We start from the raw sequence: 18,747 nt of genomic DNA, 5'->3' as shown, positions 1-18,747 counted from the left end.
CACTCCTCTCATGACATCTTTGATACTCAGGCCGTCTGTGGTTACGGGATTCTTGGTTTCTCTGGCATCGTTATCGTCGAAGGCGTACCAGGCTTCAAGGCTTTATTGTATATACAGTTGTCACACGGCACAAAAGAAATTTCTCCTTTTTTAACCCGTCATCCTACCGTAAAACAGAGGGCCCCAGTTAGTGTACCCGATCTAGATTTACTGGCCCAGCGCCGTCCCAATGCTGGTCAGGTATCCACACCTCTGCTTCTGATCAACTGGGACGCTTTCCATTTTCGTTTCGTTCGTCTTGATGAAAATACGGCTGTACCCTCCCCCGGCACCCCAAGTCTTCCATTCGGGGCTGCCAGGATAGCGATGAGTATTTGGACTGAACGTCTTAATGAAGCTTGTCCAGTAACCCTGCATGACCGGGACGATGGGAGCGTTCGTGGTAGTATAAGAGTGAGGTGCACCCCCGTTCGTGTACTGGGGCCCCCAAATGGCGTTGACTTCCACTGTATGGGACACACCAGTACCTGACGCTTGAGCTGCTTCATCTTCCACGGCGTAGTGATAGTTCCAACTCTTGGCCCCAGCATTTTCGTAGATGGTTGACAGGTCGATGCCAGGACAGATGTAGCGCATCTCTCCATAAGCGTTGCTTGCAGGTCTCCACCAAACACTAGCATTTGGGAAAGACTGAGTCTGGTTTTCCTGCAGATACAGCTCGTTAATCTTGGCTAAGTGATGAAGCTGAATTTTCGGGAATTGGTTTTGAAGGAACTTGTCGGCTTCCGAGACGCTGGCAACATCTTTCGGGACGAAAAGGGTGCCTTCGTTCGTGTCGTCGCCGAAGATGACTGGCACCTTGATGAACTTGCCTTGATGGAAAAGACGATATGTATAGTCGGCCACGAGGTCTTCGTCGACAATCGGCCCGTACATGTACAGCGGCGCCTCTTGCGCTCCAGGGAACGGCGTGTTAAAATTCTGGCGCTGAAGGCTTGCTATATCAAGATTGCGCAGACACGCGAGTGTGTCATTTTCGCTCGCACAGTTGGTGCGGATGACCAGGTTGTTGTAAGCAAACTGGCTCTCAGCCAATGTAAGCATGGTGCCAAAGCTTTGTGACTCTGCAGCTGCAGCGTGGAATAGGCCATCGTTTCTTCCCCCGTGGGCTGAGAGCAGCAGGGTGATGGAAGCAGCCCCTGCGCTATCACCGCCGAGGACAACATGATTGGGGTTGCCGCCAAACTTGGACGAAGAGTTAACCACCGAAGCCGAGAAACAGATAGAGCAGGAGACGCCTCACCTTGCTGATATGTTTCTGCACCCATTTGAGAGCCTTGATCTGATCTTTGAGGCCGTTATTCAAACTTCCACCATTCTGCACCTCCGTGCTAGCCAAGAACCCGTAAGGTCCAACTCGGTAGTTGAAGGTAACCACGATGATTTCCGAGCCAGACGCTTCGATCAACCCGGTTCCATTGTAGTTTGCATTTGAATTCGAGTTGAACCCACCACCTTGTATCCAGAAGAACACAGGGAGATTGGACGCACTCCTTGGGGCATACACATCGATGAACAGGCAATCTTCAGACTTACTGGAGCCCACAGGGTATTCTCCGGTTGGGATACAAACGGGGCCGTGCTAGGTGCCCAGATCGTCAGCATGGGAAACTTACGGCATTTAGGTTTTGCCTGAATATCTACTACCTTGCTTGCTTCTTGAACACCCTGTGTTCGAAGCGGATCCTGCGGGGCAGCAAATCGCAACTGTCCGACAGGAGGGGCAGCATAACGCATGCCCAGCCACTGTACAATGCCGTTCGAGAGCTCATGGCCTTGGTACTGTGTGTACCCAAGATCTACCACAGCCTGCCAGGCAGATGCAGCAGGAAGTAGTAGCAGAATTAAGGCGTAAAGATTGTTCAGGTGCATTTTTCCTGCAGCACACCCAATCGGCACAAAATTGACTATAGACAATGGCTCGAAAGAATACTCCAAAAGCGAGTGATCAAACACTATTTAAGTGATACCCTGCACCGGGAATACACTGTCGCTGGCCCCAGATTCTCTGACCTCAGATTCTGGGGTCTCTCCCGGCACGAGTCCACCAGTAAATCCGGGACCAACGACTTCCAAGTGAGATCAGCGCTCATTGAGTTGGGGAGTAATCAAGTTGGTAAACTAAGCCACAGATGGTCATTATTGGCGTTATAGCCCAAGTACAACCATGGCAGGAAATAAATATCCGCTAGGAAGAGAAGCGGATCGACATGTTAACCTATCATCTCTTCGGATATTCCGTCCTGATGAGCCTAGAAAGTCAGAAGGAGCTCCTGGCAAACAAAAGTGGATGCCGTTTTCCAAAGGTTGCAACATGCTTGGCTGTTTATCTGATACTGATAAATGTCAGCACTGGGTGCTGGAGATATGCAATTTGTTGATACTGCGAGGCTGCCTCTCCTGTGCTGACATCATAACAATCATTTGATTGAGATTTCATCCAAAGAATGGCTGGGCAGGACAATGACGGCTTCCTGCATCCCCTCATGAACTCATCTCAAGTGTGGGGGAAGTGAGACAAGTGTGTCGTGTGTGTCGTGCAGAAGAGGCCGGAATAGTGATGAAGTTTAGCACGCGGGAAACTGTGGAGAGAGACAAAAAGTCCTTGCTTCATTTGGGTTATTTCCTTCCCCGCAATCAAGAAAACCCCAGTCTCAGCAATTAGCAAATTAATTTCTCGCCATCATTTGTAACATCTTTTCCTTGGCATGCAAATCCCATCTAGCCTTTGATCTCAGGTTGTCAATTAAATCCCGGCTAATCCTCGGCTCTACTTTTGGTCTCCGACAGTTGGCACGGCGCAATCACACCATGCCCCCTCACCCACACCCGGCGAACGGAGCAGAAGAAGAGGAGGATGACTACATGTGCATGGTGATTGAGGAGCCACAGCAGAAGGAGACTTTTGCTCAGAAAAAGCTCCGCAAGCAGCGAGAGGTCCGTTTCTTTGGGTTTCCCACTCGATAACAACAAGCAGCGCTAGACCCCAAAGCTAACTTCCCCCGCGTCCTAGGCAGAGGCTCGCGCCAAAATTCCCTCGAAAGCCGAACGTGCCGCCGAAGAAGCCGCGCGTCGAGATGCAGCCCTGTCCAAGAGCACGCTGGACCCCTCCAACAAGGGGTTCCAGATGATGGCCAAACTCGGCTTCAAGCCCGGTCAGACTCTAGGAAAGCCGCAGACACCACCTGGGGATAGTAAGCCCTCACCTGGAGATAGCCAGCCCTTGCATGACGATAAAGAGGAACGGGTACGATCTGAGCCGCTGAACTTAGTGTTCAAAGAGGGCCGCGGAGGCATTGGGTTGGACAGTGAGAAGAAGCGCAAATTCCGGGAAGAGGCGGAAGAGGCGCTCAAGAAGGTTAAGCAAGAAGAAGGCGATTACAGAGACCGCGTTCGGCAGGAGCGCGAGACAAGACGGACGGAAGCGCAAGTGTACGCGGCGCAAAAGGTAGCCGAGCGACTAGACGCCGAGGCTGAGACTGAGGCTGCGGATGGGGTCGTGGAAACTGGAGAGGCGAGCCAGATGGAGAAGGAGGATAAATTCCTGGATAGGGAGCAGTCCCTCGATGAGGGCTCAGCGGAAGATTTGGCCGGTGAATCGCGCGCGGCACGCGCCAAGGTGAGGGTCAAGCCCACGTCCCAGATCAATGTCTTGTACAGGGGCTTGGTGCGCGAGCGTGAGGAGAAGGAGCGAGCTCTACAAGTGCGCCATGCTCTTCAGACTTCGCTCCCGTCGTCATTCTTCCCCAACCCCCGGTTACCGGGGTATAACGATCCTACGCTGGAGCCAGACGACAACGAAGCGCTCGGCTCCGGGCAAGACACGTCTACAATACTGGAACAAGAATTGGAGGAAGAAGACCCAGAACTTGATGAGTTTAACGCGCTGGATCCGAGTGAACGGCTGGCTCGGTTAGTCCTATATCTGCGTGAACGGCATCGATACTGTTTCTGGTGCAAGTATCGCTACGAAACTGACGAGATGGAGGGGTGTCCAGGTCTCACTGAAGAAGATCATGATTGACATGTGTTCATATCGAGGCCAGAATTCAGATTCTCAGAAATCTAAGCAACTTTAGAATTGTACAGCATACCCTTGAGGAGTATCATAGCGAAGAACAGAGAACATCATCCCCTCTAGCTCCGACCAAAATGGTATATAAACAGACTCAAAACTCCCGTCATAACACATCCAGAGTATAGCATCACATTTAGGCAGGTCATTGACCGAACGGAGCATTGAAAATAGATATATAATTCCCGAAATTGTCGATCATATCGACATCGACGACAGGATTACGAGCTATCAGCTGATCCACGGCGCGTTAAGAATTTGCAGGCGTCGTCTCCATCAATCGAGCCAGCGAGCGATTCGGCACCTTCTGCAAGCTTTGATAACAGTCCGCGCAGATGCGCAAGCAACAAAAGACACATCTGTAGCGCATCTCCCGGTCGAATTTCTGACAGGCCATGCAGGGCAGCGAATACCAGACATTGTTGGCCGGCATCATGCTCCGATGCTCCTGGAAACAAGCATAATGTAATCGGTTCAGAGGCACTGTGACCGGTTCGATCTCAGGAGGGGTGAAAGGCCCATTGTTCTCGTCACTCGACACAGAGCCGAGGCGTCCACTGGCACCGTCCAGTTCCGGTTCGTGCTCAGGCTCAGGCTCGGGATCAGGGATGAAGTCTTCTAATGGATCGCCTGCATCTGGCGGTACTGAGTTGGAAGGGGTCTGCTGAGTCGGGATATGGACTGGTAATCCATCGCGGGCTCTGGCAGGAGGCGCATAGTTGTGGTGCCGCGCAGCTGGGATTTCGTTTCTGAATGCTGGGTGGATATCCTCTGGTCCTAGGGACGCCGATGCGGGAGGGAAAGACGGCAGTGGGCTCGGGGGCAGTTCCTTGTCATTCTGTGGTCGTGCAGGTCGAACGGGGGCAGAGTCGGTTCGGACGGGATACTGAGGAGGAGCAACGGGAGCTGGAGGCGCGGGAGCAGCAGAGACAGGAGCGGGAGCTGGAGCTGACTCGTGGTCGACGGCTTTCTTAGATTTGAAGGCGGAAAGCGACGGAACTCGCAGTCCACGATGCCGATTTTCCTTCTGCAGAACGGCCATGTCGTATGAGAATGACGCTTTGCTTCCAACCAGAAATATCCGAATCGAGATATTTTCGATATTGAAATTTCTCGGGATGATTTGAAGCAATTGAGCAGAAAAAAGACTTTCGGTCAATGCGAGCAGACAGATTCTGGGGGAAATAGAGACTTCAGCAGTGCAGAGTCTGTGGAGAGGTTAGATTTCTCTTAAGATACCGGAAAGAAGCAAAAAGACACCAGTAAACAAGAGTACGAAGTATCATTCGTGATCATCTGAGTTGACTACGTGGGTTCTTGGTATTTTGCAATCATTCTTATGGTCCAACCAAGCAGGATTCCGTCCTGATAAATCCGGGTATCCCGTCAGAGAACCATGGACTGGACGTATCCACTCTTAGGGACTTCAGTTAGTGGTAGGGAATAAATAGTCCTATAATCAGGGCCAGTTGTGACACGCCGGAGATTAGGATGGGCTGAGGTCTAAAAGTGCTCCAATTCTGGGAGTCCATTGGTGTGCTCAGCCTGCCGTTTGCGTTATCTAGTACGGAGTAGAAGAGACGGAAAGAAAAGGCGCTGGGCCGCTTTCAGGGCAAATGAAGATCCGAAAGTGGCCATTTCTTTCAGGTACAGATTCCAAAGGTGATAGATCATCTCTTTTTGATCCTACCTACGGCGTGATGGTCGCCTCTCTGGCAGGATTCAATAATAGGTAGACTAGTTTATGATTGATTATGCAGGCGCTAAGGAGGAAGCCTTCAAGGCAACCGAAAAAATCGGGCAGACCAGAAGGCCGGCTTTACAAGTTCGACGAACTACCGGAATTTTGCATAGGACTAACAATGACAAAAGTACCCCTTCAAATATTTGATCATAGAAACAGTAGTACCCCTCGCAATGAGACTAATAACGACTCGCATCAAGTGGTAGATAACCTGGCGGAAAACTGTCAATCGTCAATCTCAAATACATGTTTTACATCTAAGGGGAGCTGTGGGGGCTGTGGATCTCGATGAGGATAAAAACAGGGCACTAACAGTAGCAGGAGGAATGCAGGTACCCTTCCATGTATCTTTCTATCCATGCGTACATCAGAGTGATTTTAACGTCAGGCGGTGATCTGACTATCATCCAAAAAATAAACTGGAAGAATGCCTTTTGATCACCACTTGAGTCTTTCTTTGATTATACAGACCATGTGAGTATATGCACCCTCACACTAATGGCATTGAGCGAAACGCCATCTGAAACAATCGATCCATGAAAAGATCTAACTAAGCCTCCCGATCTACCGAAATTAAGTAGGACTAACTAAGATAGTACTTACAATACGCTTGTTGGCAAAAGTTCTATGATTGATCTGAGAGACTCAGCATCGTTCTGACTCGGGGCTATGGCACACAGTGGGCTGGCCTAATAGGGAGCTGTCCTCCGTCCTCTGTCTGGGAAGATCGGTCAAATTACTGACACTGATACAATTCTCAACGATCGTGCTCCATGATCTATCCAAAGACTGTAAAATATTTGATTCGGCCCTGTCGGAAGGAAGGACTCATACCAAACCATATTTGAAGCTCATTTATCCCTCTTGGGAACCGTCAAAAACAGAAAATGTTGCCGCCATAAAACTAGATGAAATCTCGCTGCCCATCTGCGCTAGTACAGAAACAAAATCACATGAAAGGGAAAGACAGATCTACTGCACTGTATATGTATATAAAAGAGGTCAACCCGCCGAGAGAATATAATGAGATACGGAGCGAGGGATGAGGTAAAGAAGGAAAAACTCAAGGAGTAACATAGCGATTGTCGCCAACTGTAAGTGCTTTCCGGCATGGCTCGCACTTAGCCGGGTCTCTCGTCATATATGAGTCAATGCCGTGGGGAGCTGAAATATCCTAGGATGAACCTTTCTAGCACTTCCTCAAGTCGTTGCCTCGGCATTTCGTGTGGCGCTGGTAATCTCCACCGACCGAGTCTCGAGTTCCTTGGGCATCAAGCAGTCCCGGTCCTCTGCGACGGCTCCGACAGCTATCGGGTCAGCAGGCGCAGTGGATTGGCCAGGCATCTCATTGGCCACAGGCGCAGCGCTGGAAGCTGACCCCTCGGCGCTCGGTTTCGATGATGTATCTTCCACATGCTCTGCAGTTTCATCGCCTTTGTCTTCATCTCCGATAACAGCAGCTAAACTGCGGAAGTTGAACATCGGCTCGGTGGATGAAGCATTGCCATCGTAAGCCCCGCTGTGATCTTCTCCCGTTGATTCGACAAGTGATGAGAACGACGAGGACGCACTGGACACCTGACGCAGATGCGATGGTTTTGGCGGCTCGCGGGGCGAAGGCTGAGCCATCGAAGGCTGCGCGCTTGATCCCTGTTCCACCAAGTTTGGGTGCGGGTTGATGATCATAGAATCAGAGGCGATTTCAGTACTTGACTGCGAGGGAGCAGCGGCAGCAGGTGGCGATGCGCGATCCACTGCCTTGCCCTTGCCCGGAGATGTATCCTCGCCAGTTATCGAGGAGGAGCTGCTGGTGACCCTTCCAAGTCGGGCGTCCGAAGGAACGTCCAAAGCGGAGCTGCTGGCATTGTTGCTGTAGAACCCATGCTTGCGCGCAGCTTTCTCTGCCTTTTTGCTTTCCTTCTCTCGCCGCTTTGCTTCTTTCTTGGCCTCTTTCTCGGCCTTTTTGCGTCTCTCTTCCTCGCTAGCCAAGCTCAGTCTGATCGCTTCCATCATCATCATCTCTTCAAGATCATCGATACGGTTCCGTCTCGAGCTGTTACGCGGCGGTGCTAGATTTCCTGCGCCTTCTTCTGTTGAGTCTGTTTCATGCCCCGGCGCACGTCTGTCGGTCAGAAATGCAAGCGCCTGTAGAGCTGGGGAGCCTGAGCGGCTTGAGGCACTCGGAGTCTCCGATGGACCAGTTCTCCGCATCACGCCTCTGCGTCCAAGGCTGAAATTCCTGCTTTCATTCCCCGATGCATTAGAATTCATTAAATATGCAGCGGTATGCAGAGCCGTCGCTGCGGCGGATCTTCGCGCAGCATGAGCCCGGGCATTCGCTAGTTTTTGAGCCCAATCAGGACGAACTCTGTCGGTTGTGATGACCGTAGGGTCATTGGCAGACAGCGAGGTAGCGCGCCGACGGCCCGTCACTTGAGGCGCATTGGCCGAAGCTAAAGATGACGTGGAGGACACTGGTGAAACAAAGTTGGGGCGAAGTGTAGGATCTGTTGCATAAACGAGCCCTCTGCGGAATGGTGGAGGCGTGTATGTCACTCCAAATTCGGGTTGTACGCAAAATGGACATGCAGCCGGCTCTGATACTAGTTGGCAGTCTTGATTGTCCTGACGGTCACCTTCCGTGGTGATGGCATTGGGTTCCGCTTCCCCGTGTTCTGGCGGATGTGGATCAGGCCGCTTAATTTGAACGAAGCATTCCGAACAGATAGGCTGGTCGCAACATCTTGTGCGGTTAAGGTAAGGGGGATAGTATAAGAAGCATATCGGACATTCGGTCGCATCTTTATACAGATAGGCTTCTATTGGCTGCCCATTGACAAATGGGTCTTTAGGTAGATGTATCTCCTTAGGGGCCGAGTCGATCTGAGAACCAAGCTTGGATGTGGTGAGTGAAGCCAAGGTTTTCGCCCGGCTTCGAAACAACGGTGAGGTCGAAGTACCGGAAGCTATGGGAGAGACGGGCGTTGGCAGAGAATGCGCTGGGGTTGATGATTGCGAGGCTTCCGACCCGTAGGACTGCGACCTTGACGTAATTGGCACCATCAAGTGTTGAATGCTGGACTCCTTCCCATCTTCAGTCAATTTCGGCGGGTTCTTATATTCCAGCTCCGAAGGAATCTCGTCTGGTGGCGGTATTGGCAGGCCACGCGCTGCTGCCATCAATTGATGCTCAGTCCACGACTCCGAGAAATCGTTCAGTCCTCTCCAAAACGGCGCGAGTCTCCGTTCAATCTGAGCCACAGATCAGTTTAGGTCCGGGGTACGCTGTAGGGGAGGTAGTTACCATCAGTTGCCGAGTCACTGCTTTATTGAAATCCTCAGTGCCCACGTAAACGCCTTGCGTAACTAAATAACCGCCGTCGACATGCTCTTCCTTCATGCTGCGCTCTCGTTCTTTGACCCTAGCTGCCCGCTCCTTTTCTAGCCGACGAGCTTCTCGCTCCTGCTTTGTCTCTCTCCGATGCTCAAGAGTAGCCACATCTCTCTCGGAGCTCCCACCGATTCCGAGAATAGATAGGTCTGGTCTGCTACCTCGAGATCTGGAACTTTCCGCATGATGCCGGTCGCTGTATGGCGATCTCCCTTGACTGCTAGAGGAGCCCCATTGATGACTTCGGCGATTAGAAGTACTGAGAGGAGGACGGGATTCTTTAGTCTGCGAATTACCCATCCTTACCCTAAACTAGAGGGTGGGTTGCAATACAGAACGAGCTTGTCAGGATGGTTCGGGACGAACTGCGGCCAACTCGTACTTCAAAGGCGTTTCGAATTCAACGAGGCCAGTTATAGGTGAATATGAATTTAACAAATGTATCGATGAAGAGGCCCGGCAAAATGAGGCATGGAAGAAGGCAAGTTTCAGTTCCTAGAGCGGGGATGCAAATGATGTGATGATAATGAACCCGATGTGGCCATGTGAGCGACAGATGTGGCTACTCAGTGCGGCGATGAGATCAGAATGCGGGCTTTGAGTTAGCCGCGGGAAGATGGAATACGCCGGATCAGGGAGATCTGGTATCAAACTTGGGAACTGAGAGAAGTATCGAAAACAATAGTAAGAGAAATACTCGAAGATACTGATAAGCGGGAGCTTTCAAAAGAGTAGGAAGGACTGGGAAAAGAGACAAGATTTAGAGAGGGAGGATTGGGCTCCCAAGATAGTTGAAGTTACTAAGGTGAGATCGATGACTTTTTGAGTTCAATAACGGCAAGGTAATAGCCCATACATACATCATACCTTACCAACAATACTAGCGCAAAAAGTCGCATTCGGCTTGTAAATTTGGTAATATGACAGGTAACATGCAGTCATCGATCATTTCCATTCCATAAAAGAGGCTGTGGCTACTCCGTACACCAGTTAGACCCTTGTAAACGCCCTTATTCCGTAGATCGGTGACAGTGGGGGTGCGATCAATGTGGACACATGTACTTCATAGTCTGACCTTATACGGAAGTACTCCGTGCTGCCCATTAATAGCGCTTCTGGATACGGAGCAGGAAGCAAGGTAGAAAGGTTTAATACCGCAGTTCAGCATGTTGAGGCTACCGAAGTATGTACTATCTCTCCTATTTTCTCTTGTGCAGTGCGATAACGATGATAACACCCTTCGGTCCGATGTCATGCATTCTTGTGTATGGAGTTACCTTCACAAGTACCTACCACGCATCTACCTGGCCTTGGCAGGACATATCACATGTGGCTAGTGAGTTCGTTTGCTGCGCCACACGTGCGCCTGGATCTGGCGGTCGAAAATCCCAATGCCAAGAACATTATTTTTCGTCTGCTCAGCTAGTTTGCGGCTCCATTTGCATTCAATGTTTTTGGAGAGCCAGCTCATGTTATTGATTCTGTCTCTATCGTGTTCATTTCATAGACCGTCGCTTTGCATGATCCAATCAGATGCCCCTTTCTTGAAATTTCCAGTATCTGTTCCAACTCATCGGTCACTCAAAGATACACGGGATTTTCTCGATACCGCAAATGACTACCACAGCATCAGAGACCACGCGCCTACACATCACTCCTTTCACTCCAGATCTCTTACCCTCTGTACTACCGTCTTCGGTCCGACCGTCTGCAACAGATATCTCTTTCCATAGCATTCCAACATTTCCCGAGAACAATTACGGCTACGTGACACTACCGACAATGGAAGCGGATAAGATCAAAAAGAAACTCAATGGTTCAATTCTGAAGGGAAGAAAGTTTAGAGTCGAGACTGCACGGTCGCCGAAACGACAAGAAGTGGAAGTTGAAGCCGACACTGTCAAGTCCACCACCAAGACTACGTCCGACAACGTATCCAAAAAGCGCAAGGCCCATGACAACGTTCTCGATGGATACGAGCTTCCGTCCGGCCGTCAGGTGAAAAGAGGGTGGACAGAGTCTACCAATGCCAAGAACGAGAGACGTAAGGGTGAAAAGATGAAGAAGGGAAAGGAGGAGAAAAAGTCAAAGACCCAAGCAAAATCGAAGTATACTGAGAAATCAGAGTGCCTCTTCCGAACCAAGTTACCCAAGAACCGATCTGCGTCTCCCGATGAGAAGCAGGAAAAGCAGGCCAAGAAGAAAAAAAAATCTCCCCAGGAATCCGTTGTCCATGAGTTCGCCACAACTATCACCCAACCGAGCTTCTTACGGTCGGAAGGAGATGGAGCAGCACCCACATCTGCGTTTGAGGAAGGCAAAGGTTGGATAGACCATACAGGAAACCTGAAGGAGACGGTTAGTGATCGTTTGAGAAAAGACCAATATCGGCCGGGGCAAGTCGCCGGGGCTAAAGAGAAGCGAAAGTCGGTGAAAGCTCCTACAACGGCGCAGGAGACACATCTTGAGAAAGCCAAGGATGACAAAATTGACTCGGCAGACGAGTCAGAAGATTGGACTTCTTCTAGTGGGACGACGTCATCTGATGACAGCAGAACAGACTCAGAAAGCGAAGACAGCATGTCGTCTGCATCTTCTGAATCAGGCGCATCTTTCAGCCAAGACGAACAGCAACAATTACATACATTGCCGGTAAAGGGAGAGGCGTCTTCTCCTCCGAAGACTGACGAGCCTGAAGTACCTGGTAGTGCTCCGCCCTCTGCGGAAACGACTCATGGAACGGCTTCCAAGGATGTGCACCCCTTAGAAGCCCTTTTCAAGCGGCCAGCTGTCGAATCTTCAGATAGCAAACCCGCCCCGGAAACTAACACCCAATTCAGCTTCTTCGGACAGGACGACATCGAATCTGAAGAAGAGGAAGAGCAGAATAAGGAGCCGCAGACACCCTTCACAAAGAAGGATCTACTAAGTCGGGGATTACGAAGTGCTGCTCCTACACCAGACACAGTCTTGATCAACCGAAAATTCGATTGGAACAACGATGATTCTGATGCCATGGAAGTGACTGAATACACAGACACTCCCATTACTAGGTCTGAAACTAAGGCAGGCTTGAAAGAGGATTCGGAATTCACCAAATGGTTTTGGGAGAATCGTGGAGATAATAACCGTGCCTGGAAGAAGCGCCGGCGCGATGCTGCCAAGGAACAAAGACAACGAGAGAACCGCAGAAAGGGAATGAAGGGCAAATCCTGATCAGATGGTTCGTGGTTCCGTCGATGTCAGATCATATATTATGGCGTATAAATAATGGAGACCTCTACCCATTCTGAGAGATCTCAGATCTCAAACCAATGAAGTATGTAGCTTGGAACACTTACGGTAAGTCACATGACCTCAAGACACTAGGGAAAGCTGTCATCGCAATGTTGCCATGCACGTCGTATCGTGCAGTATAAACAGTACACTAAAATGACTACTACACCGAAATATCCCTGCTAAATTAAAGATTATATTCATCTTCCTTATTAAATTATATCTACGTCATGTCACCCCGAAGTAGCAGTCTCTATCTTCTCTTCATGGTCGTAGCGCTTCTGTCCTGTACATCCTTCACATTAGCTTCCAGTGAGTTCGACCCTCCCATCGCTATCTGACATTCGTGGCTGTCGACTGACAATCCCTATTTGATGACTAGCACCCGCATCATTCTGCAAATGTACCTGCTTTACAAATAGCACGATCATACCCCTGGACTCTGCGAATCCCGAATCGACACCGCCTCTTAATTCCTTTGACCTTCGCGATGACAATGCTACGTCTCACGAGAAAAGAGTCAACAAATATCGCGCTCTGAGCTGCAATGATTGCAATCGCAAGTTCTGCCTGGACTATAATCTACCGATGTGTAAAGGCGCAAAGGAAGACGATGTCTTCACAACCTGTTTCCGTATGGCGTAGCCCTCCACTGCCTGGTCGAAGAAATCTTGACAAAGGCTATCCCATATTCTCTGGAGCTATATCGGCTGACCTTGTGGCAATCAGAGCGAGATTCCAGGAAGGATGAGGCTATAGTCTTCATCTTCATCATCGCCACCAGCGGTCTCCTGACCTGGGCGGCTTGCAAGCCATGGGTTGAAAAGTGGCTTGAGGTATGAGGTGGTCGGGGCCGAGCTTCTTCAGAACAGCGGACTAACTTGATATGTTCAGGCAGCACGAGAAAGACGATCATATATTCCAGTTTCTGAGAACGTTGAACGTTAGCAATCGATGCCAGGATGATTGTCGGTTGATCGATACATCAGTTCTACTTCTTCATTACTTGGCTTTGTTTCGCGATACCCTCTATGAAAACTTCCTTCTGCTACGCTGTTTCCGGCATCCTCTCACGCAACTTGCGCAGTGCGCTTCAGTTACAGAGGCTTATGGTTGCTCATGTGCTCACTGACGGAATATAAGACCTACAAGGCCTGGTCCTGATTTGGATCCGCTGACAAATAGGAACAATCCATTAGTTGTACAGGTTGAGGATCACTAGACATTACCTCCAGGCGCAGACCAAAAGGGTTTCCGCCCGCGCCAGGTTAATTGGCCTAAAAGCTCACCCGTGGAGGCCAAATCGACTTATCGACAAAAACACTAGTACATTAACACCTACCTTAGTGCGACGATGGTCTCAGAAATCTGAGTGCGCTGCCAACCATTTATAAGCTCCCCGTTACAAGTACTTGCATTCCATCTTCACGGCCTCCCATTGTTCTGGCAAGCCTCACTGCTCTCTCGGTGGTTGATGCACTTGTAACCGTAGTCCGGGTATCAAGTTCCTTCCGCATTGCGGAGTACAAAGTGCATCAGCCATCGATTCGAGGCTCAGAGACTTCGGTGACTCGGTCTGATCACACAATGTTAGCTCATCAGTAATGATCTGCAGAAGCTTCGACTGTTCTACTTACCGATAGAGCCATCCTCTTTCTCTTGATAGGTAGTGAAAATGACATGGTCAGGTTTCTGTTTCAGAGGACTGCATGCGCGAGAGATCGTACGAGCGTCACCCCATCTCTCGCTTCTGATAAATAACTGAAAACAAGGGAGCGGCACCTTCTGAATTTGGATGACGGGCATTTGAACTGAATTCATCAACTTATTGTCATTACTGGCATTCCTAGCAACCCATTCTGCAGCTTCTTCCAGACTCAGAACGTTGTGCGCCCCATCCACAACCCATTATATCTGCCCTTCTCTATAATTTCAAATCTCCCAGTCAACAAGAAACTTTCCGTATCATGGTAGATGTCTTCATCACTAATGATATGGCTAGGCGCCTTAGCTAAAGAAAACGCTCTACTGAGCTCAAGTGCCAAGTGCAGTTCAATCATTATACTGGGACACTGAGTACTCTATCATCTGCGGGAAGGAGATCATCAATTGAAACGGACATCAAAGTAGCGTCTTTCTCAAGAGCACGCTTGCGCATAACCTCCGCGGGGCCCGATACCTGATATACGGAGAAAGCAGGTGTGCTCGATTTAAATATTCCCGCTTTTATCCCCTCTCTTGCGACAATGAGGGAAGCCAACAGGGCCAGAAACCTTAGGTTACAAGGCTGCCTCGCAACTCCTGAATCCTGCTCTATATCCTCCAGCATAATGCGCGCCCACACTTCGAAGGATGGCGCAGATAAAGCAAAGTGCTACCTTTCCCCTTCGTGCCGCTGACAACAATCACATTCAAGCTCTGGACTGCATATCCTAGAACAAATCAGAACGGCCGATGTATCGCAGCTCATAAAACTCGTACAATCAGCACCTAAATATGTACATGCCACCAAACGATGAATACTCCCTCCGCGGAAGTCCAACTAAGGTATGTTTGTCCATGGAGATATAGATCAGACCTACTTCAAGATGATTAAAATTTAGATTGCCCTACCCTAATAGGGGAAAAATAAAAACATACAACAGCCGGGATTCGCTGGTGGTCACCCACCCAACTACTAACCGGCCGGCGTGTGGCTTAAGTATGGCTGAGCGGACGGGAAGCCCTGTTTTCCACACCCTATGGTCGTATGTGCTAATTAACGAGATGTTAGTAATTCATATGGAGATTCACATACGCAATAATCCCAGGATTTCATCTCGACAGCTATGGGGACGGAAACTACTGTTGATCATGTGAATCATAGGACTGAAACTCTATCATGAAGCAGTCGCGCATCTCTCTATTGTATTCAGTTGGCATCTGAGAACATTGCTGGAAACATGGGAGAGAGAGGCAGACATATGCGCAGTCAACATGTAACAGTTGGGCCACAGCGACATGATTGGCTGTTCACCTAAGAAATCCCTAGTGCCTTAGGACTTCTTCCATACCAGTTCACTTTCGAGGAAGGTGGTAAGTCAGGTTCTATACACATATAGGTGGTTATAATAGAGTGCACGAGGTACCATGGAGTGAACATTCTGCCTCATCTTGATTGGCTATTGAAGCAGAAACCCCTAGAAAAGCAGCCGCTAACAACATACCGGTTTGTTGTAAACCGTAGTCTAATGCACAATGGTACTAGTGTAACATTAGTGCTGGCAAGTGACATTTCCGCTAACGAGCTAGAGAGTTAGAGTTGCATAAGACCTCATCGAACATGGTGGACTTCTATGCCGGAGTAGAGTCAAGTTTTTTGAGTCAGATTGCCCTATGATCTTCATATTTGCCACTTTGTATGCCGAACTCCACGAGTTAAAAATCTGCGGACTGCCGATTGCCACCTCCATACCATCGCATGCTGCAGTTAAGCAGTCGTCATTTTGTACTAGGTCAATCTGATTTTTAAGAGGCAGATGTGCTTGACTGGCTGCATGGGAAAGTATTTTCAGCTGAACAAGGAGGATGGCAAATCCATTTTCCACCATATTTCTGTAAAGGGATGTGGTGAAATAGAGCTGTACCCTTGTCGTTGTAAGGTTGTATTATTGGCTGAAGAGGCATCTTATCTGCTTGGAATAAATGCCTGGAAGCAGGAATAAAATCCACACACCAAAAAAACCTAATTGTGATTCCAGTATTTTTCCTTCCGACCGGCGGCTTCCCCCTTCATATCAAGAGGTGGCGGTCATCCCCCGCTTTCAACCTTTTCTCTTCCTCTTCCTCTCCCGAACATTCTCCTAAACCCAAGTTCAATTAAGGATTATCATTTCACATATTTCACTCATCTCTCAACCTTGACGCCTTACTAGATTCGGCTTTACAAGAAAAAGAATAGAGAGCGAAAACGAGGGAAATTAACCCAATAACAACTTCGAAGCCGTAGGGTATACCATAATATACGGCCGGGACCTCTGGATTCCGACATTAAAAAAGGGCAACATCACCTGAGAGACTCGCCATAGTGTTGGGGGGCTTGCCGTAAGAATTTAAGAATTTTCTGGAGATATGGTATTAACACGACAGACAAGACAAACCACCTCCGACGATGCATTTCCTACTACTCAGCTATTCCTGCTCGGTATGTGATTCACCTGTCGACAATCTATCGCACTACATACTTACGTTCTCGTGGCAACAGCAATATGCCGTGTCGCAGAGCCCATCGCTCTGACGTCCATATTCCCATACTCCTGGGTTATGGTCAAGGATTTTCGAGTAGCAGATCGCACAGATGCTTCCTTCTATGCCGGGATCCTCGTGTCCGCCTTTTCTCTTGCGGAAGCCCTCACCGGTATGTTCTGGGGAGGCCTTTCGGACCGTATCGGTCGTAAACCGGTTCTTCTGTCCGGTTGCTTCGGCACTATCCTATCCCTTCTCCTTGTGGGATTCGCCCCAAATTTCTGGGTGGCGCTCTTAGGTCGCGCTCTTGGAGGTCTACTGAACGGGAATATCGGAGTCATCCAGACAATGGTTGGGGAACTAGTCAAGCGACCAGAACATGAACGTAAGTGAAAAGTTTGAAGATGCCCTACAATTCGAGCAGGAGTAGTAGCTTATCGTGACTGTTATAGCTCGAGCCTACGCCGTGATGCCATTTGTCTGGTCAATTGGAACTATTATCGGACCCGCGATTGGAGGTTTGCTTGCGAAGCCCGCCGAAAGCTATCCATCCCTGTTCTCCGCCAACGGTCTTTTCGGCAAATTTCCCTACCTGTTGCCGAATCTGGTCTGCTCCCTCCTACTCCTTTTCAGCATAGTTGGCAGCTGGTTATTCTTATACGAGACCCATCCTGGCCTGCAGCATAAGAATGCTTCCGGAGACCTCGATCATACGTCTGCTGAAAGTCCTCTCCTGGCCACCGCAGGAGCGACAGCCAATGCGGGGGTAGATCTACGCGCAGAATCATATGGTACCTTCAACCAAGTTCGCTTGCAGGCAGATGAAGATTGGTTTGTGAATGCCGACGGTTCAAAATTCAAGCCGCAAAAACAACCCGTTTTCACATATCGGGTTGTCTCGCTCATCATTGCGTTATCCATATTTACTTATCACTCCATGACGTACGATCACCTCTTGCCCATTTTCTTGCAGGACAAGAATGGCAGGAACATTTCGGGTTCCAGTAACGCACCGCTTAGCTTCCCTGGCGGACTCGGCCTTTCTACACGGACAGTGGGCCTGATTATGTCTTCCGATGGCATCATCGCGCTCATTATTCAGAGTTGCATTTTTCCCATTCTAGCTCAGTTACTGGGGGTCTGGAGACTATTTGTGGTGGTGACTGTGCTGCATCCTGTCGCCTACTTCATCGTCCCATTCCTCATGTTTGTACCACAAACCTCCGTCATCTTCGGCATTTATATATGCCTCATCATTCGCAACATACTTTCGATCATCGATTACCCTGTGCTGCTGATTCTCATTAAGCAAGCAAGCCCCTCAGAATCGGTCATGGGAAAGATCAATGGGCTAGCTGCTTCTGCTGGTGCCGTCGCTAGGACTATTGCTCCCCCTATTGCTGGTTTCCTGTACAGCACCGGTGCTGATATGAATTTCACTGCTATCGCATGGTGGGGAAGCGCTTTAGCTGCTATCGTGGGTGCTGTGCAGCTGTGTTTCATGAAGCACAAGAAGCATACCTCCGCCACAATTCGGCCGGCTATGCCTTGCCATTATCAATACGTTCCCGATGAGTCTCGATCTCAGAAGGAGACCATCCATATCATAGTGACGGACGCCGATGCCAATGCAGACGGTGCGGGTATGTCCCAATCCCGCCGTTATTCTTTTTTGACATAGATTGAAGATACTATCTATGGGTGATACCAGTGCTTAGAGGGCCTTCTTTCACCTTTCATGATTAGCGACAAAATGGCGTTTTGGTGTACGGTGTCAGTGGTCACGGATCACTAGATTAAGATTTCAATTTTCTTCTGTAGCGTCAAATATCAGAGCAAATATTGCACATTCTAGAGAGGTATCACTGTTCCAATTCGCATCAAGGCGTAGTAGGCATTATCTCCATACTTCCTTCAGTCTTATCCACACTGATAGAGGCCTTGTATGTCTCATTTTGTACTACAAAAGGCGGTAAG

At 49.4% G+C, this 18,747-nt stretch overlaps 6 protein-coding genes and 1 non-coding gene across 7 annotated transcripts; 3 read left to right on the top strand and 4 right to left on the bottom strand.

The window, feature by feature from the left end:
* Positions 1 to 207: 207 nt before the first annotated feature.
* Aud_009076 (putative triacylglycerol lipase) lies at positions 208 to 1,932 on the bottom strand (the record flags this gene model as incomplete). The annotated part of the gene is made up of 3 exons (XM_043293939.1): positions 208 to 1,245; positions 1,304 to 1,642; positions 1,708 to 1,932. The coding sequence occupies 3 exons, from the start codon at positions 1,930 to 1,932 to the stop codon at positions 208 to 210; spliced, it is 1,602 nt and encodes a 533-aa protein (XP_043149874.1).
* A 939-nt stretch (positions 1,933 to 2,871) lies between these two features.
* On the top strand, positions 2,872 to 4,084 carry Aud_009075 (putative G-patch domain protein; the record flags this gene model as incomplete). Its single annotated transcript, XM_043293938.1, has 2 exons — positions 2,872 to 2,997; positions 3,074 to 4,084. 2 exons carry the CDS (start codon positions 2,872 to 2,874, stop codon positions 4,082 to 4,084), a joined length of 1,137 nt encoding a protein of 378 aa, XP_043149873.1.
* A 301-nt stretch (positions 4,085 to 4,385) lies between these two features.
* On the bottom strand, positions 4,386 to 5,177 carry Aud_009074 (uncharacterized protein; the record flags this gene model as incomplete). The annotated part of the gene is made up of 1 exon (XM_043293937.1): positions 4,386 to 5,177. One exon carries the CDS (start codon positions 5,175 to 5,177, stop codon positions 4,386 to 4,388), a length of 792 nt encoding a protein of 263 aa, XP_043149872.1.
* Positions 5,178 to 7,079: 1,902 nt separating this feature from the next.
* On the bottom strand, positions 7,080 to 9,570 carry sip5 (Sip5p; the record flags this gene model as incomplete). Its single annotated transcript, XM_043293936.1, has 2 exons — positions 7,080 to 9,131; positions 9,184 to 9,570. 2 exons carry the CDS (start codon positions 9,568 to 9,570, stop codon positions 7,080 to 7,082), a joined length of 2,439 nt encoding a protein of 812 aa, XP_043149871.1.
* A 1,314-nt stretch (positions 9,571 to 10,884) lies between these two features.
* Positions 10,885 to 12,486, top strand: Aud_009072 (uncharacterized protein; the record flags this gene model as incomplete). Its single annotated transcript, XM_043293935.1, has 1 exon — positions 10,885 to 12,486. The coding sequence occupies one exon, from the start codon at positions 10,885 to 10,887 to the stop codon at positions 12,484 to 12,486; it is 1,602 nt and encodes a 533-aa protein (XP_043149870.1).
* A 2,693-nt stretch (positions 12,487 to 15,179) lies between these two features.
* Aud_r0030 lies at positions 15,180 to 15,299 on the bottom strand. The gene has a single exon (XR_006253280.1). It is a non-coding gene; the product is annotated as a 5S ribosomal RNA (ribosomal RNA).
* A 1,357-nt stretch (positions 15,300 to 16,656) lies between these two features.
* Positions 16,657 to 18,451, top strand: Aud_009071 (MFS transporter; the record flags this gene model as incomplete). The annotated part of the gene is made up of 3 exons (XM_043293934.1): positions 16,657 to 16,729; positions 16,790 to 17,155; positions 17,223 to 18,451. The coding sequence occupies 3 exons, from the start codon at positions 16,657 to 16,659 to the stop codon at positions 18,449 to 18,451; spliced, it is 1,668 nt and encodes a 555-aa protein (XP_043149869.1).
* Between the last annotated feature and the right edge of the window lie 296 nt (positions 18,452 to 18,747).

The sequence above is a fragment of the Aspergillus udagawae genome, assembly GCF_001078395.1.
Source record: "Aspergillus udagawae IFM 46973 DNA, scaffold_7, whole genome shotgun sequence".
Classification (NCBI taxonomy): domain Eukaryota; kingdom Fungi; phylum Ascomycota; class Eurotiomycetes; order Eurotiales; family Aspergillaceae; genus Aspergillus; species Aspergillus udagawae.
Note: the sequence above shows the minus strand (reverse complement) of the source record. Positions and strands in the feature narration are given on the sequence as shown.